The following is a 20279-nucleotide window of genomic DNA, read 5'->3' as shown; positions in this document are numbered from 1 at the left end:
TTGCCATTAATTTAATTGTCGTGACGCAAAATTATTTTGCGTATAAATTTATAACTATTCGACATTTCGGTTTTACCATAAAAGCCTAAAAGTATCGTTTAAGATACCGTGTAATATATTTTTCTCTTTTAGATTATGTTTACAATTAAAATTACAATTTGTAATTAGTTATTTTGCGTATTTAATTGCGTTAATTTTTCCAAAAACACCGACTATAAAGAAATAGCTGACTAATCAAAATTTCTAGAAACTTTGCCCAACATTAGACTTTTAACAATAGATTTTTCATAATAGAAACAATTTATAAGCGAATAACAGATATTGCAGCCGATTCTGAAATGATGTAATGCCTATTTTAAGATGAAGAATGCTTATTTAGCATTTTTTAAAGGGCTTAAAACATTAAATGTAACCGTTTATCACGTATATGTTTATGTTATTCTTATTGTAAAGTTGTTTATAATGAGGTTAAATAATTGGTTGTACTATGTTATATTTCATTATTTTGTTTTGTTTTCTAGCCGTTTCGTTAATATTTTAACTGAAAATAGATTTACTGACTTATTGAATAAATATACGAGCCATATATTCACACTTTTAAAGTTCTTTATGTTTGGTTTACTAAATTGTTAGAAAGTGTAGGATATTAGGTCATTAGAAACTTTTTTTATAGATATAAATTTAAAAAGTTAATTAAAATGTTTATAATAAATTAATAAGAAACGAAATTATCAAATTAAATTTAATAAAATATTTGTGATAAATATCTGCATTCGTTATTTGATCCGATACTTTTGTAATTTGACTATCAGAATTTTAATATTAACAATAATTTATCGTCTAACTTTACATTGTAAAGTTTTATAATAAAATTTTATTTATATGGCTTTTTGAAGCTTATTGATCTGCTCAATATTTTAATCAAACATTTTATGAACATTACAAATAATAGATTTTATACATGTCTAAATTATGATGAATAAATCAAAATTATAAGTATCAATTATCAATTTTGACATAATTTTTTTTTTTTTTTTTTTTTGTCAGGAGGCTAAAACGTTAAAATTTATCAACTGGATTAATTAATTTTATTAAGAATTTAAAGATTAGTTACAGGGTCGGATTTACACACAAACTGGAAATTTTACAGCTAAAGGCCTCACAATACGAGGCTGTAGTCTGGGATCGCCTGTTTTTAAATTTATTATTTTTTGGCAGAGCAGAAAGATCTCATATATTACAACTTGGAACTATAAGTTTAAATCTGGCATTGTCTATATACTTTTATGTACATAATGGTATTATAAAAGTTTTTGAAATGAATCTCTTAAGCGCCCACCAATAGCCAAGTGAATAAAACCACTGAATACTGGTGGATCGTGGTTTCACACCTCGCCAACGGTCTGTCCACATGAAGTTTTCTGGGTTTTCTTCACGTTTATAGCTAAATAGGGGAAAGTTTCACTTAGAAAGTCCTCTCGGGAATTATTTTCCTTAGGCAGATCGCCCACGTGTCACGTTGCCGTATACAAATAAAATCAAAACCGAACCCTCTCTTAATGAGCATACACGAATTTAATTAAATGCATGGGCTCATTATATTAAATGTAAAAGATAATTAAAACATTTTTTAATTCTTTGTTCGAAGCTTATGACAATATACGTTAGAAAAAGTTCATCTATATGTATAATCGAGACGAGTTGATAATAATAATAATAATCAGTGCAGAGCCCAAACGGTTAAGAGTTGAAAGTTGAAATTTGGTACACAGTTAGGGTACGTCACGAGAACGCACACTAAGAAGAGGTTTTTCGAAATTCCTCCCCACGGGGGAGAGGGACAGGATTAAATCTTAACACTTCCATCAACAATGGAAGTATTAAGTAACAATGGAAGTGTCAACAATGGAAGTTTTAAGAATGGAAGTGTTAACAATGGATGTGTTACGTAACAATGAAAATGTTAAGAGCCCAAACGGTTAAGAGTTGAAAGTTGAAATTTGGTACATAGTTAGGTTACGTCACGAGAACGCACACTATGAAGGGGTTTTTCGAAATTCCTCCTCACGGGGAGAGGGACAGGATTAAGGCTTAACACTTCCATCAACAATGAAAGTGTTACGTAACAATAAAAGTGCCAAGAGAAAGCGACGTGCAAGACGCAGATGGAGAAGAAACGGGCGCTGGAGAAAAAAAAAAGAAATAGAGTAATATGTTAGAGCATATTCGATTTTCAAATTTAAACAGCTTAGTTCGGGTTTTCTCGACTTTTCTTCTTTAGAACATTCGATGAAAATCGAACGATATAATCAGAACACGTCGTGAAAATCGAACAATATTAGAACATTCGATTTTCAAATTCGATCTTTCTTTGGAAATACTTAGTTTGTTGATGAAATTACTCTTTTTCTTTTATGACTATAACGTAATAATCTTAATCTTCGCTATCGTTACTTTTGCCCGAGCAACGCCGGGCCTACCTGCTAGTTTCGTTATAAATGAAATAATTGAAACCAAGTTTCAGTTAATGTTCACGCATTATTAAGACTAATAGATAATACAATGATATTAATATTAGGCTTAATTTAATTTTTACATAATTTTACCTTATACCTCATGTACATAAAATTCAATATTAACGAGCAATTATTTATTGTGACATCGTTACAATGCCGGCTGCAATTTTTAATCATATTTTTAATTTATTTAACTTAAAATATATGCGCTCTTCACCTCAAATTATTAGTAGTGGCTTGCTCCTGTACATCATACTTTCCCTTTAACAACAGAGTCATGTTGGTCATCTATCTAACACTTTTCGGGGAAAATTTTTAAATTGAAATAACGTGACTTGTGGTTTGCATCAGAAGCTCGTATATAGTTAATCAGGGCCTCCTGTCCCTAAGGTTTCCATATCTTGTCTCGTCTTTCATCTATCTGACTCCATTCTCGATATTAAGGAAAGACAGACAGCCGGACGGACGACAATGGGGAATTTATAGGTCTACAATTTTTTTTCAAATTTCAGCCCAACAAAAATATAATTATTTTCGTACATTAATATTGTAGGCCTATATAAATGTTTTTCGTTACAACAATTAGGATTAGTTGGTAAATTTGAAACAAGATATTCTGATTCTATGTAGAATTGTAAATCCAAAGCCTAAATTGTAACTAAAGACAGAAAAATTGAAGAGACTAATATACAGCAAATCATCACTTACGTCGTTGAGGAAAGATACAAGTACTGTACATCTGTAATCATTTACAATTGTTTTTGTCGAATTTTCTTTATAAATAGTAAAATTGACTCTATGAGATGTAAAATAATTGCTGGAGGTTGCAAACACGATTCCAGTTAGAGTAATATTAACCGAATTATATCTTGTATATATTATTCATTCTAAAATTGGTTTCCTTACACGTCGTTTTCGCTTAAAGTCCAGTTTGCAAAAACCTATCGACGACGTTAAGTGAGGACTTGCTGTAGTTTTAATTCCAATTTTTATAACCATTTATACTATTAAACAAGTAGAGATTAAACAAGACAATTAAACTTCTTAATAATGATTCATTAAAAAGTTCATTAAAAATTTCAGAATATTTTATTCCAAATTTGATTTTAAGTATCTTATTTACTACATAAACTTATACAATTAATTTAAATCTAGATCTAGATTTTATTATTTTAGATATGAAGGATATCAATTTTAAAGGAGTAGGAAATTTTCTATCCGAATTACTCGGGAATAATTACGGTAAAGAAATATGAAAAATGTGGTTTTAATTTAGCAAAATTCAAGATTACTTTCTCATTTTAAGCGTGAATTTCAGTATTAATGTCGACAGTATTTGTCATTTATTAACATCAAACGTATTTATCAATTATGACAGTTAATGGAATGGTTCCTGGCGAATTTAAGAATTTCGTAAAACATATTCGTAATTGATAAAATCGAAATAAATTTCAATCGAATTTGAATATCTTTTTACATCAATTTTTGATTAGGCCTATAATCATAATTCGGTTACAATATATTTTATATTATTTATCTAAATTTATATTATCTTGAAAAGCGCCTAGATCTACATGACAATATTTATATTTATAACATTTTCAAGTTTATGTTATGTATAATGTATAGAAATTTTATAAATTTGATAATGGAATAGTATTATATTTTAATAAAAAATTATTGATATTCATTATTTCCATGTTTTTTTTTTTGTGCTATTTAAATTCCTAGCAAATGCGAATAGAAATATCTAAATGCAGCCACTCCTCACTTAACAACCGTTCGGACTTACGACCGCGGGAAATCCCCTTTCTTAGTCTTTGTCTCTTTCCCGCAGTCGGTCAGTATCAACCACACGAAGAGTTTGCATCTCCAAGACTACACATTTTGTTTTAAAATTTGTAATTTATAATGCATTCCGTAGTACAAGATGTCTGCGAAAAGAGACCATGACTTCACCTGGAGAAATTGCCAAGAATCGAAGAAATGGCAACAGAGTTGGATTCGCAGCAGAGCACTTGGAAGAGGAAGAAGAAAAAAGAATGTAAAAGGGTTAGCTGGTAGGCCTATGTTCTCGAAAGTAAATGCGGCTATATTCAAACTACCCGAATGTTAAACGGTTCACGAAAGCGGAATGGAAAATGAATGAACTTTTACGATGCTATCGTGAAATTTACGAAGAAGAAAGAATCTCGCAAAACATATCACACTAACGAGATACTTCTCGAATGTTATAGGACTCTTACCTCTATAAGTACTTTCATTTCCTCGCAGTCATCTTCCTTACCCGGATCCTCTATACCTCCTGATAACCCTGCCGATGACACTGGTGACCTCGAGTCACTACCACACTTTGAAGGATTCGATGACTAAAATATTAATCCGAATGATTTTTTCATTTAATGAACGAACTTTAATTTTTTTTTCTTGGTATAGTATTTTTTAATAACTTTTGCTGATTGTATTTTTATGTTCTTATGTAAGAGATGCAAATTTAAACAATCTTATCAAATTGGAATTTCTTTTAGATCTTTTCTCTATCAAAAATAAATAAAAACAATTAAGTTCCTCGTTTATCTACCTCGCCGTAGAAACGAAACTCGGTCGTTAAGTGAGGAATGCCCGTATATTTTTGGAAATAAAACTGAATAATTAATAGCATCTACTGTTAAACAAACGATACTAATTTATTGCTTTCATTATATTGTGATATTGTGTTAAAATATAATAAAATAAATAAATAAATATATTTATAATATTGTGTTAAAATTTATATTAAAACATATAAAATCATTATATCAAATTTTTAATTTTATTGTAAAAAGGGAGGCCATTTTATTCTGTAAGGCTTTGCCTGTAATTTTCTTCAATAAATGAAAGAATATCCTAAGTACCGAAAACTCAGTACCAGACTGGTCATCTGGAGATTCTGGCAGAGACTGGTACTCTCTGGATCGGTTAACGTGGTGCAGGAGTTATACAAAAAATGCATAAATATTAGAAACCCGGTTATAATTACTTATATTGTAATTGATTATAATATATTCTAATTAATCCAATTAATTGTTGTTATTATTTTTCTTTAATTGAACGAAGTTGTGTTTTAAAAGGCCAATTTTTAATACAATGCCAGGGCCGAATTATGCTTCTAGTTTAAAATAAAGCTTTGAAAGTGTATTCCAGTCGTAATAGTTTTTAAAAATGAGAGTTTATGCTTTTAATTACTTCGAGAAGAAAAGAGAACGAAGGAGCCTTATAACAGAAATTAAGGAAGACGATCCCGAAGTTATTTTGCGATATTTTAGGTTAAGTTTTAAATATATACTGATGTCAAGATAATATCTACTCGGATTTGATTAACATAAAATATATAATCGAAGATAATTCTGCTCTAGTTCTAATCATTTCAATTTTATCAGTCCCATGTTGAAAGACGCAAAGGATTGTGTGCTAGCAACAGAGAACGGATGTATGTCACTAGTAATACGAGAATTGTTGCGCACTAAATGTATTTTGTGTCGTACTCTTCTTTCTCGCAAAGTGTGAACCGGCCTTCTATTCTTCAGGTTGTTCCGTCGAAAAATAGAGGGAACAATACGACAGCTGCAAACTGATCCTGTTAGATTATACTATAATTTTTAAAAATATTCTCAAAATAGGTGTTTATTTGCTTACGGCAACGCGGCACGTGCGACCTGCCAGGGTAGGATACCTCCCGAGAGGCCTTTTATGGGAAATTGGTCCCTTTTCAATGTTACTAACGTGAAGAAAACCCGGAAAACTCCTCGTGGCTAATTCGTTGGCAGGCGCGAATCAACTTTCTAATACCACTGAACACCGGTTCAGTGGTATTAGAATGTTGATAAGCATTAATAAATGATATTTTATTGCTTTTATTCGCCATTATAAATTATAATGTCTCTATCGATTAATAGTGTGTAGTATAATAATAATTTGTGTTTATAAAATACGTATATAAGTGTATATATATATATATATATATATATGCTGCTTATAAGCTGTTTATTAAAACTATAAATGTTATGTTCATATAAATTATTTTATAAATTAACTAAGACTATATAAGAAAGTAATTATGAATATAAATTCATGGACCATGACATTTTTAAATTAGATTTAAGGAGCTTTGGTCTAAAACAGTGGTTCCGACAGTAGTTGGCTTTCTTGATTCGAGACGCACTGTAAAATTCATATTTTTTTTTTTTGGCCTACTTAGTGTACAAATTAAAAAATATAGCTTAAATTATGAATAGCTGCATACAATAATAACTGTTATTCTATGGACCTAGTCTGTCTATTAGTTAATCACAGATGTAATAAATCTATACAAATGGATTTCTTAGTTTGGTATTTTCATAGTATTCTTGGCACACTTAACTGCGCATCGTTTGAGAAGCATTACTCTAAATTAAGGATTGACTACAAAAACAAAGTCTACACTTAAGGCATTGTTCAGTTTAAGCTGTGTGGCTTTTGACAAGAACAACAATACTTTAGATAACTGCTTGACCAAAGCAAGGATTAGGATGGTCTAAGCTGTGGTTTACAAATTATACTAGTGATTCTCAACGTTTCTCGTTTCGCATACCCTTAAAACTCCCCACACTATGATGGACCGCGGGCCACCGGTTGAGAAACGCGGATTTAGACTGGCCGTTTCTTTTGAAAAATAATTTACTCTGGTAACTTCTCACAATAATATTAAATTTAGAAAAAGATTAAAGAGATTTTAATTGTAGTTAAAATTTCTTTACATTTAAAAAAAAAAATTATTTACAATTGTATTTATTAGTGTTTTATTGCATAGTTTAAGTCGTTATGTTAATAAACAAGTTTATAATCTATTCAATAAAAGCATATTACATCGTATTTAATAATTTATTGAACATTTCGTGTTATCCAAACTTTTGATTATCCAAGTATCTTCGGTCCACATTACCTTGTATAATCAGGACTCTAGTGTATTTAAATTTTTGCAATATGATTTTGTCTTAAATTTTAGTTTAAAAAAAATAATTTTACAATATTTTAATGCCAGTATTTTTAGAATTTATAGAATTAATTTTATAAGATTCAACAATACTTTTTGTTTTTAAAGAATCTACAGTTTCAGCAGATTTAAGTAGATAAATTTGAAGATCGAATTATGAAAAGATTATATCTAATTAAATGGAATTTTTAGTCGTCTTCGTCATCATCAAGGAGCCTTTAGACCAGAAATTCCCAACCTTTTTCTTGCATTGATCCCCATATAGAAAACATTCTTTTCAATCGACCCCCTTAAAATTTATTATTCTTTTCCAAGATTTTGCATAATATATCAAGTAAATTATTAAATCAGTTACTAAATTTTATATTATTCTTATTTGAAAATTATCTGAAATTTTCTCAATGAGTACCTGATTTTTCCATTGGTCGATGATTTCCTTTCAAAATTCCATTGATCCTAGGGGTCTATATCGACTTCGTTGTAAATCCTTTAGATAATTTATATAGAAAATTAGGCGCTAGTCATCATGTTTCAACTTCAGAATTCATCCAACAATTTCTTTATTTGTCTGCTTCTATTTCTATTTTTATGAGGCATTTTCTTGCAAAGTAAATATGAGAATCAAGTTTTTTCTATACAATTCACACGTCGAATCCATTTTATTTTATTACTGGCAAAGTTATAAGAATATATCCGAAATTTCTAATAAAATAATATGTTAACGTATATAATAGTCTATATGTTATACTGAAATTATATGCTTGTTTATATGTTCAAAATTTTAATAATCTATTTTATTAGTCCTTTATAAATCCTTTAGTTCTACTCAAGCAGAATTTATAAAGATGGTGTAATTTTAATAATAGACCTACATCAATGTATACAAATTGATTTTACAGACTCATTCAGTAAATTAATAGGCCTAATAATAAAATGGCGACACTACACATTCGTTTTTAATTTTTATAATATGTAAACGATTTATTAAAGGCATTTCTTTTGTTAACAATTAAAAATTAGAACTTTTGATTGATTTTATATGATTTTAACAACTATAAACATCTGTATCTAGTGTACAATGTGTAAAATATTAAAATATTCTGTATACAATAAACAGGAAAATATGTAGCCTATTTAATGTATTTAATTTTTTTAATGGTGTTAATTTAATGACAATAATTCTTGTTAATTTGTTTATAATGCTTAAACATAAGAGTTATTTAATCTTTTACGTTTATTAAATCACAATGTTTTAAAATTTGAATTCATAATTGTTTGAATTCGGCTAAATAGACGTGACAAAACAATCTGGCCCTGAGTTTTCGGTACTAGCAGTACCGAAAACTCAGGGCCAGATTGTCCATTTGAAGACTGGAAAATGCCAGAGAGGCCGATAACATGGTGCAGGAATTATACAAAAAAATGCATAAATTTTAGAAACCCGATATAATTATTTATATTGTAATTGATTATAACAGATTCAAATTAACCCGATAAATTAGTAATTAGATTAATTTGAATATACTATATTTCTTACATTATTTCTTCTTTTAATTGAACGTAGTATATGTGGTTAATTAATTCTAGAAGAAAAGAGAACGAAGTATACCATAGGCCTTATAAAATAAATTAAAGATGTAGAGGATACACTCTTCATCTTTAACTTCATTTGAAAAGTATAAGCCACTAAGATGTTTGTTAAGAGATCCAAAAGGTAAAAATCAGAGACTTATCAAGTCTGGACTGTGTGGAATTGATTACCCATCCATACTTTTTAAGCCAGTCTGAAGTCTGACATGTAGTATGGGGAGTTGTATTATCGTGCAGCAAACGTATCATTCTGAGCATAATCTGAACTTAGAACCCTCTAATTTTTACTTTTTGGACCGCTTAAGAAACATCTTGGTGATTTACACTTCTCAGACGATGCCGACGTTAAAAGTGCAATCATGGACTTGTTCAAATCATTAATTGAAGAATTTTTCAGAAAGCATTTTTGTTCTTGTCTTTTGCTGTCAAAAGTGTTTAGAAAAAGATGGCGACTACGTAGAAAAATAGCTTAGAATATGTACTTTCAATGGCTAATTAATTTTTATGTAATTTGTTTAATGCTTAAAGATTGTACCTTATTTTTGGGACGTGCCTCGTATTAGCTTTTATTAAAAAATTAGTAATGTTATTAAATTGATAGAACTTGCTAGCTTATTTGTAATAATGTTTAAAGTAGCAATTATCGACTAAGCTTCGTCGTAAGAGAATCTGTTATTTCTGTGATGGGTATGATTTGTATCCTCAGTTTTTTTTATAATTAATGTCAAGCCTTTCTTTTCGTTAACGCCAGAAACAAATTAAAGACAAAATATAAACTCAAACTAGTAGCTTATCTCTTTTAAAAATAATACGTTATTAATATTTAGCCTATGTCTATTCGTATTATTAAATTTTTCTGATTACATGCAATCCCGATTTTCGTTCGTAATACATTCTTAATAATAAGAAAGTCAAACAACAGAGTTTATATTTTGTGTACTTGAGAACTCAATTGAGGGCAAATAGGATCTTAGGTTTAAAATGGATATTGAAAAAGGAAAATGAATTAATACTTGTATAGATTATTTAAACTAAAAATATTATCATTTGGATTTATTATCGTATAACCTGAGGCCATATGGAAATTTATTTAAACAGAATGCATACAATATTTCTATTAAAAAAGCACAGATTGTACGGCTTATACATAGGAATATATGTTCCTCTATAGCCCTGTTTGAGTGTTATAATGGATGTTTTGGTTCTCAGAGAGCTAAAAAAAGAAATACAACTTAAAAAAGAAGTTTTTCCATTGCACAAAGTAATTAAAAGCTTTAAAGTCGTAGATTAATCAGAAAATAAATTTTCGTAAATTTTAAATGCTTCTAAAAGTATTGATTTTACTATTACAAAGTGATGATCATGATAATACTGTGTAGAATGGAAACATGTTATAATTATACATTTTACTATATATGTAACTATGTACAAACACGAAAAATGTCTTAAACGTTTGGAAACAAAACTTGAAATTAAGAAAATTCATTTGTTCCAATTGACTTTTCATGCTGTTAAGACATAATAGATTAAATTGACAGACGTACTTTCACATATGAAACTTAAGAAGTTTGATAATTTGATCTGTAGACAGAAGCGGATGAATTATTTCCGTTTGCCTATTCACGATATTTAGACGAATCTGTTATGCTTATAACAATTGAAGAGCGAACAATGAAATACGCACGAGAAATGATACGTGAAATATAAGAAACTTTATGATTAAGATTTTGGGTTGTTAATAAAAATTTTAATTAGTGTATGTTCATTCGTTTTAATAATGAAATTTATTTAAGATTATGATTAATCATATATCAATTAAATATTTTCTTCTGATTATCAAGTCTTGATTGATACTAATATTCAAATTGGAGTCAATACGAAAATTCAGATATGGACTAAATATTATCTATTTTTATATTAAAATCTGAAATTATAAATATATCCTTGATTTTAATCGAATTTAAATTGTTTTACGTTTTAGGATAGCGTAGAGAAGTTATTGATTGATTAAAGTTATATTTACTAAGGAAATTATGATTATTATACAATTATAAAGGGTATATTGTAGATTAAAAAAATCCAAGATATTAAGTATAAATTGCTTAAAATTTATAAAAATAGTACAAAAATTCACAAAGGAGACTTTTTAACGAGTTCTGTATATTGAGGCTGATGAGAGCCTCAATATAAAGATCGACTCCATTGCCAGACTGTTGTGTTCCTGAGGTGTGAAAAAAAGACGAAGTTTGCAGATACTTTTTCTTTTTAAATTTATATTATTATTATTTTTTCTATTTTTACGAATTTTAATTATATTTATCAGGCCTGTATCAACAATTGCAACTTATATGTTGATCGAACAAAACTACATTGGAGGCCTAAATTGTTCGGCCTCTGCTTTATAAGCATACCGTGAGGGTTCTATCTACATTTTTTATGGTTTGTTTTCTTTTTAATCTATTATTTGAACAATCATCTTTACGTTAACACGAAAAGAAAAAGAGTTTTTCATTTTACGAGCAACAGAGTAGTAGTAGATGCAAGATTTTGGCGTGAAAATTTGATTCTATCTGCTAAAGTTAGCAAACTTCAAATTTTTCTGCTGTAAAATTGTAAATCAGATAGAACCTCACGATATGCAATTGTTTCAATTTGAAGTAAATTTGCTGAATAAGCTATACAAGTTATGTACAATATTCATCGATGTAAGTAAAGTTAATTTATGTCTACTTATATGCATAAATTAAACAAGATACAATACAGTTCCATTCTTGATATATACGAATATAAAATACTCGTGTGGTTAGTTTATGTATATGCCTATGTTATGCGGAATCCGGGAATGTCGCTCATTTCGTAAGATAGGCAGAAATTTGCGTGATTTGTGGCATTGCCATTTTATATCTTTCAATAAGATACATTTGTTTCGCTCGTTAAATTATGGCTCATGTATGCCATATGTTAAGCCGAATTCCCGGATTCGGCTTAACATATATACGCCTACTACATAATTCATCTAGATCCCTTTTCATCATCATCATTTTCTTAATATATATTATATCCTTTTCAACTTATGTTCTATAATTATTATCTTATATATATATATAATTACATTTATATATATTTTTTCCATAACTGATTTAATACTGTATTTTCCAAATCGCATTGAAACTTTAATCGATTTCAATTACTACTTCTGTGTAAGTAAATATTAATTAGGCTCGGTAATTAATTGCAATTACTAAAAATTAACTTTAATAATAATTAAAACATAAGCCGATCTTAATAAATAAAATAAATGCAAATTATAATATTAACGATTGACAATTCCGTAGGATATCCTTATAATTTGTTTAAGAAGTTGCCATGTTTTAAACAAAACGTCTTAAAAATTTAATGCTTAATTGATAGACAATTATATATCTCATTTTTATTTAAAATACGAATAAGATTATAGTAAAAACTTATTAAAATTCCAACCTCTTATAGAGTTAAAAGAACTTTGAGCTTTTCTCATTTTACTCCCTGTATCGCTTTCATTCTACATCAATATTGATTGTGACTTATATGAATAATACGTTAATTGCTTTTTTGCTTATTTATTTCTAAAAACAAATATATAAGTGGCTAACTTAACTAATCGTAATATAAATTAAGTTATCTTCATTTATCTTTTCGTTCGTTCCGACAAATAAAAAAAAAGTAAGAAAATCTAGAGTAAGGTGAATCGTGTTTAAGTAGAACAACTTTAGAAAAATTCTGAGAAAGGCCACTACACCGTTGTAGTCACCTGCAAAAAGGTTTTATTGTGTGCTCGGCTGCATAGTGGGATGGTTAAATGGTTTGCTCGTGTTCCTACCCACTCTGTCAACACAGGAACGCCCCAATGTAACAAGCTTCACCGGCGGAAGCGACTCACACAGAAAAGATAATGAAGGTATTATTCTCCATATCTCAATTTCACACGACGATTCGATGAAAATACTATTTATAAATTTACACTTATACCCTTCTAATTTGTTCAACTGATATTAATCTGCATAATACTTTCGTTATCATGCTTCGAGCGATTAGAAATGTATAAGTATCGTCGATAAATGTTAATTATGTATTCACGTCATGAACTTTAAAGACTATTTTGCATAATTGTTATTAATGTAACACTATCTTTTATATATATATATATTCAAGTTTTTATTGTTTTGTTGTATTAAAAGAATTATGCATAAACTATTTTTCAAAAGAGGTAATATTTTTATTAGTCTGCAAGAACCATTAAGACCCAAATTTAATTGTTCGAATGTCACGTTTCCAGAGAAATACAATGCTTTGCTATTAAACTTTGCTTTTCGCTGCTTGTTACCGTATTTTGTGCGTGTAAATAAACGATACAGAGCAGACGGAATTCTAGTAAATATTTAAATAAAATGCGAATTTTGCAATTCATTTCATTTTTTTCTCTAATTCTCGCATTTTTCAATAAAATTTATTTCGATATACTACTACTATTACATAATTAAAATGTAGTCCTAATAATGCTGTTGCTATTTATTACATTGCAAACACAGTTTTTAATTAAACAGTCATCAAGAAAATCATTCAAAACTTATTATAATAATAATACTTGGAGACAACTGAGATATAAATACAGTATCTTTATATCAAATTTAGATTATAATTTGGGATTCTATAGATACTTTCATTTCTAGATAAGAGAATTGATTTTATATTAAAACTTCGGCTATTATTTATTTCTTCCTATCGGATGAATAAAAACACTTATCTATTTCCGAAAGGTGACAGCCATATAAACTATACTGTTTAAGATAATATAAATAAAATTAAACAAATATTTCTTTTTGCAAAATTTTACATATAAACATTTAAAATTCGATAGTTTATAATTTAAGCTTTAAATTTTTGAGCTCTTGCTGTTATATAAGTGATAACACATTAGGACTAAAGGCAAATTCTATTTTAATTGTCTGTTAAGCTATTCTGTAACTGTTATGTACACCAATTTTCCGGAAATTTAGTAAATTCTCTTACAAGAAACAAATTATCTGTGATGAGTCATGAACAAATAGATCTATCTAATTCAATTGGCAAGCTTAATCTTAAAATTCTATTGGTACAAGCGGACTTTGGACCGTGCCGTGTGTATCTCCTATCTTCCAACCGAGATAATTTGTTACTAAGGCTATGAATGATCAAGCGTTACTCAGATCAAGATTTGACGAATAGTTTTGGAATTTCTATAAAGGAATTCAAGTGAATAATGTTCGTCTAAATTGATCACTTTAATTGAATATCGAATTCATTTTAGGCCTAAATTATATCGAATAAAAACGCATTATTTATGCTTTAAAATCAGTTTTTAAAACGTTACACGACTAGAGAGTTTCAGAAAGTACTTTCCGATATTCCGTAATTAAAAATAAGGTAAATTAAATCTGTATAATTAAAATTTTACTTGAGGTGATTTTTAATATCATGCCAATTAATTAATATCTAATTTTTTATGTTGAAATTTAAGCTGTCCAAAACGAAAGAGACAGAATAAGTTGTCGAAGACCAAGTTACGACGATGGACAAAATAATGGCGGCTTAAATCTTACAACACTCTTAAATGCTGAAATGTATTGCAGACAGGTAATAAATCAGCCATTGAATTCTTGTTTAATAATATATTAAAGTTCATTTTTGAGCTCCTCAGTTCAAATTTTAGTGCTTTTCCGTCCTTCTACGAAAATCTTATAACAAGTTACATTATTTTTGCTAGAAAGAATAAGCAGAAATTTTAGTCTAACAAAGAAACGATAGAATATGATTACTTTGACAGAAAGATTAAAATCGATATAGATAAACTTGTAAATAAATAAATAAATAATTTTGAATACAGATTAAAAATTTAACAGTTGTTTAAAGAACACCTATGATTCTGTATTCATACACGATTCAAATTGTATAAGCTGAAATTAATCGTAAGCAAGAAAATTACAATATAAAACTGAAAAGCACTAAAATATTGGTATTAGATATGTTTTTCTTAAAATTAATTTAAAGGTAGTTTACCATTTTCCCCAGAATTAAAAAAATGTAATCACTGATCAGTTATAGTTGTATTCATAATCATCTTTATAATATATAATTATCAAATTATTATTTAAAAAGTATTTTTTTTTTTATGCGACATTTTCAAGAAAAACTGAAAATTCTTTTATTACAGAGAATTGGGGAAATGGTAACGCCCTTTCCAACACAGGTAATTATAACGATATAAAATGAATGTTAATTTTTTTTTAAATTTATAGTACTTAATTATATTTTAATTGCATAGATGGGTTCTCCTATGGTTGAGACTAACATAGCTAACAAGAAAGTCGCCAATATTAGTGATGTGTGCGAATCTATGAAACAACAATTACTAATATTAGTCGAATGGGCTAAATACATTCCATCCTTTTGTGAATTACAATTAGACGATCAAGTGAGTGAATGGTAGCTTTTGAAATATTAAATCCTTATAACTTACTTATTGATATAATTACTTTTCAGGTAGCGTTACTACGTGCCCACGCCGGTGAACATCTCTTATTAGGTTTGGCACGCCGTTCTATGCATTTAAAAGATGTTTTGCTATTAGGAAACGATTTCATCATTCCAAGACACTCCACAGAAATAGAAATAAGCAGGATTGGTTCCAGGATAATGGATGAATTGGTGACAACTTTAAGAGAGGTGCACGTCGATGATACAGAATTCGCTTGTTTAAAAGCCATTGTATTTTTCGATCCTTGTAAGTGTGCAATAGTTCTAAAGTAAAACGTAATTTGGTAAATTTTCCAAAAATGAATTTTATATATATATATATATATAATATTATATATATATATATATATATATATTTTTTTTTTTTTAGATGCAAAAGGTTTAAGTGACCCTCACAAAATTAAAACGTTACGTTATCAAGTGCAAACGAGTTTAGAAGATTACATCAATGATAGACAATACGATTCCAGAGGACGTTTCGGAGAGATTTTATTGACTCTTCCAGCTTTGCAAAGTATTACATGGCAAATGATCGAACAAATACAGTTTGCAAAATTATTCGGTATGGCCAAAATAGATAACTTGTTACAGGAAATGCTTTTGGGAGGTAACGTATTAATTTTAATATAATATTTTTTCTAACTATCAACGCGGTTTTTAATAATATTTTTCTATTAACTTTAATAAATTCGGTTTAAATATTTTCGTTACTATGGGCATTTTAATGGAAAACATTTATGAATACCACATGCCAACAATTATTTCCATTTCTAGCTCCATAAAAATTTATTCTGTCGAAAAGAATATAGATATTAAAGTGACAAAAATCAAAACAAGATGGAATGCATCTATAATTGCTGATAGAGGAATATTTTAGTGCTTACAAGATTTACAAAATTTTGTATTTTATAATTAGGCCCTACATATACCATATCGAGCTAATAATTGTGTCAATAAGATTTTTCAATCTATATATATTTAATTATTTAAATATAATTTTAGCGTTTTAAATAGAAATTAATTAATGATATAAATTTATTAGAAACTAGCTCATGCGTAACATTAAAAAGTATCCTTTCCGAAAGATTTTTGCACAGTTTTTCTCCTTTCAAGATTGCAATATTTTTTAGTGATTAAAATGATTTCTATTTAATTTTTCTTTAAATAGGAAGTTACTTTCTAATGGAAATTATCTAAATAAATAAATAAGTTATTGAAATAAATCAAAGAATAAGGGATTTTATTCTTACTCTTTGTCACATTGTATGCTTTAATAAGCTATGATTTATGTTTTAATGAGAATTGATGGCATTCGATTTTAAATATATTTAGTTGGCATAGTAATTAATCTTCCAATTTTCTATGTAGCAAATGCTTTTAAGTGTTTAGAAATTTAGTTAATTTAATCGATAGATAAAATAGAATCATTATTACTGAGGTGTTAAAATTTAAAATTGACATATTTTTAATTATATATTAGTAAGGTCTAAGTAAGTAAGTGGCATTCATAAATGTTTGTTTCGTTACTACCTAAAGTACTCTTCCTGTTAAATTACTGAAACTGGAAAAAGAAAAACGAGCTTTGATCGTTTTCGAACGATTGTTGATAATTTATGATCCTACAACAAGAAAAGAGCTTCATCATTTTTTTATTTACTGTATTTTCTCGATGTATTCTATTCTAGGCAATGAAATTTCTATTTCAAAATTCTGATTTACGTAAAAATAAATTTATTAAGTCAAAACGGTTTCGAGACAACTTATAAATTTAAGTTTGAATGTTTTGTATATTTAAAAAAAAGTTAGAAAGTTATTTCTAATTTAAATCAGCACAGAATTCTCAGTATAAGCCGCAGTAAATAATCGAGACGATATATTTTCTCGGTGACCACTTTTCACAGTGGGATCATAATTTAAGTTCGTAAAAAAAAAAAAAAGAAAAAAGACGGAGAAGCCCCTCTAAAATACATAAATGTTTATAAAACTCGTGCTATTTCCTGACCAACCAAACGTGGTTCCACCCCCGCTACAGCTTCCTTTCCGATGACCGTATCCGCAGGCGCACCACCCGAGACCGGTTCGCAGATGCCACCACCGACGGGACCTCCGGCCACCCACACCTCCCTTCACCACGCAGTCCTTCACAATCCATCGGTGGATCACATGTCCAATGGACACGGAAGCCATCATCATCCGGATCCCGTAGCAAACGGACATCCAGAAACGCCAATTCCATCACCTACGGACTCTTATATCCAACCTCTTCCTCCTCACATGAAGAGGGAAGTCGTAGAGCAAGATCCCTATTGACTCATCACATACCAGCTAGAACATGGACTTAAAATTTAGATTTAAAATAGTTTTTACACATTTTTCTCCTTTCGAAATTGAAAGGATCTTGGGAAGAAAAAACTATCATCTTATATATAAAAAGAGGAGACTTAATTGCTCCCTTTTGTGTGTTTATTTACATTCTTGTTGATCTCTTGAAACGTCACAACGCATGAGAAACGATGTGCCTTCGTCATTGTTATTTTTTTTAATAAAAAAAAAGCACATATCAATTATTGTGTATAATAACAGTGTTTTAAGAAGGGAAAAAAAGCTCAAAGTATATATATATATGTGTGTAAAAGTATATACATATTATAATATATATATATATATATATATATATATATATATATATAATATATATATTATAGTATATATTATATATATATACATGTGTGTGTAAAGGGAAGAAAAAATTGAAACCATCGAATTTATTCATGACTGTATTCATCTTCGTGTAACTTCATTCACCGACATTATTATATCTTTTTTGTTTTTTTTTTAATTTAGATTTTTTCAATAAATATTCATTACTTAATTTTCATCAAAACTTGAACAATTTAAATAGTTATATGTAGAAGACGTCGCTTTAACAATGATTTTTAAGGATTATTTCTACCGCTAACACTGCATATAGCTTTTTAAGTGTGGAGATAATTTTTCGATGTAAATATTATTATTAAATATACGCAAATGATTGTTTTGATTTCTTGTTGATGGTTTAGATAGAACTTTAGGCATATATTTTTTTTCTTTCGGTTTCGTTAATTAGCGTTTGTTGCTAGTTAACGAAAGCCGCTAGCGCCATCTAGTCCAAAATTTTAGAACTATTCTATTTATTTGTTTTTTTTTTTTTTTGCTAAAAGACAAAAATGTTTTTCGTTTTAAAATATTATAATGATTGCCACTCCGGCTGTATTTTTTATAACTGATAAGCTATAGAATTCGCTATGTTTATTTTTAAATCTACAACTAAAAGTTTTCGTACTGTTCATGAAATAAATAATTACAATTTATAATTTTGTTTTGAAATTCATTTACTTTCGGCTCCTGTCATGCAAATATTAGAGTAAACGCGTCTAAAACATGTAATGATTCTACTTTAATATTTTAGACAATCTCAAATAATTGTGAGTTTCGGCATTCCTATGTAACGTAGGTTATTAGTCAAATACACGTTCTGTTGCACACTAACATTAAATACCCCTTTGATAATTCAAATAAAATAATTAAAAGAATGTGCAATAGGAAATTCAGGCTAACTTACTCTCCAGCTTAACAATGCCAATGATACGAATTCTGTGAATAACCTTATTATAACATGTGACATTCGCGTTGCTAATGGCATAACTCGTCCGAACATTCGTTAGGAGAATTTTCATTTAAATAAAAATATACTAGAACCGTATTTATACCTACGTGAGGATTTGTTTCATTTTCAAACAGATTTATTATTATTATTTTTTTATTTTCCATTAATTCGTGGTGGCATACCTAACATTCTGCACGTATTTCATTTGTTTGAGAAAAAGGCAAAAGGGTTTTCAACAGTTTCTTCTGAGGAATAAATTACTTAATGTGACTTAGCATCGAATCAATTGTTTGTAGTATTGCAACATTTATTTCTAAATGTAGATTTTTTTTACTTACTGGCCTTAATTAGGCATAAATGAGTGAGAAGTAACGCAAAATGAAGTAGGCAATTCGCTTATTTCATTAATAAGTACAAAATTATTATTTTAGCCTTAATAAATAGTTGTTAAATATAGTTGTTTACAAAATTAAAATTTTTTATGCATCCCATGTAAATAATATAACAGTTATATCAAAAAAATTCATCTAATACTGTATCTACCAGTCTTTGTGATTGTTGATAATTTTTATTTTTATTTTCTACTACTTGTACTACTGTACTTCTATCATATCAACTTGTTTTTATTCTGTATTTTTTTATATGACTATATTGAAAGAACTTAGAAATTCATGGTTCTGTATTTATATAGAACAATTTATTTTTCTATAGATTCTACTCTTTTGGGTAATTTAAGACCAATTCATCTATGTTAAAATTAAATACTATATATCAAAGTTATAAGGAGTTGAACTATTAGAGTTACGATTTGGCTGGTGTTTGTGCAGGTGTGAGTGCATGCCACATCTTTTGTAAAATTGCAATTTCTGTATAAACAATAGCGATTAAAGCGTAAACAAAACACAAATTATTCATTATGAACAGGGTTGGCCTACATTTTATCAAGATTTGTACATTTCGTATT

At 28.5% G+C, this 20279-nt stretch overlaps 1 protein-coding gene across 7 annotated transcripts in view; it reads left to right on the top strand.

Annotated features, from left to right (window-relative positions):
- LOC136977032 (hepatocyte nuclear factor 4-gamma-like) overlaps window positions 1-18070 on the top strand; it is a 61461-nt gene extending 43391 nt beyond the window's left edge. For 4 of the 7 annotated variants that reach the window (XM_067272459.1, XM_067272456.1, XM_067272461.1 and 1 more), the window contains exons 3-8: window positions 14654-14769; window positions 15347-15382; window positions 15458-15607; window positions 15676-15916; window positions 16040-16276; window positions 17702-18070. In XM_067272459.1, the coding sequence (XP_067128560.1) occupies window positions 14654-14769; window positions 15347-15382; window positions 15458-15607; window positions 15676-15916; window positions 16040-16276; window positions 17702-17979 (1058 nt within the window). In that variant the 3' untranslated portion in view covers window positions 17980-18070. The remainder of the gene's footprint in view (window positions 1-14653; window positions 14770-15346; window positions 15383-15457; window positions 15608-15675; window positions 15917-16039; window positions 16277-17701) is intronic. The other 3 variants (XM_067272457.1, XM_067272460.1, XM_067272458.1) reach the window with 3 other exon arrangements.
- The last annotated feature ends 2209 nt before the right edge of the window (window positions 18071-20279 follow it).

Source organism: Centruroides vittatus, unplaced genomic scaffold (genome assembly GCF_030686945.1).
Source record: "Centruroides vittatus isolate TY-2023 unplaced genomic scaffold, ASM3068694v2 contig_439, whole genome shotgun sequence".
NCBI classification, from domain to species: domain Eukaryota; kingdom Metazoa; phylum Arthropoda; class Arachnida; order Scorpiones; family Buthidae; genus Centruroides; species Centruroides vittatus.
Note: the sequence above shows the minus strand (reverse complement) of the source record. Positions and strands in the feature narration are given on the sequence as shown.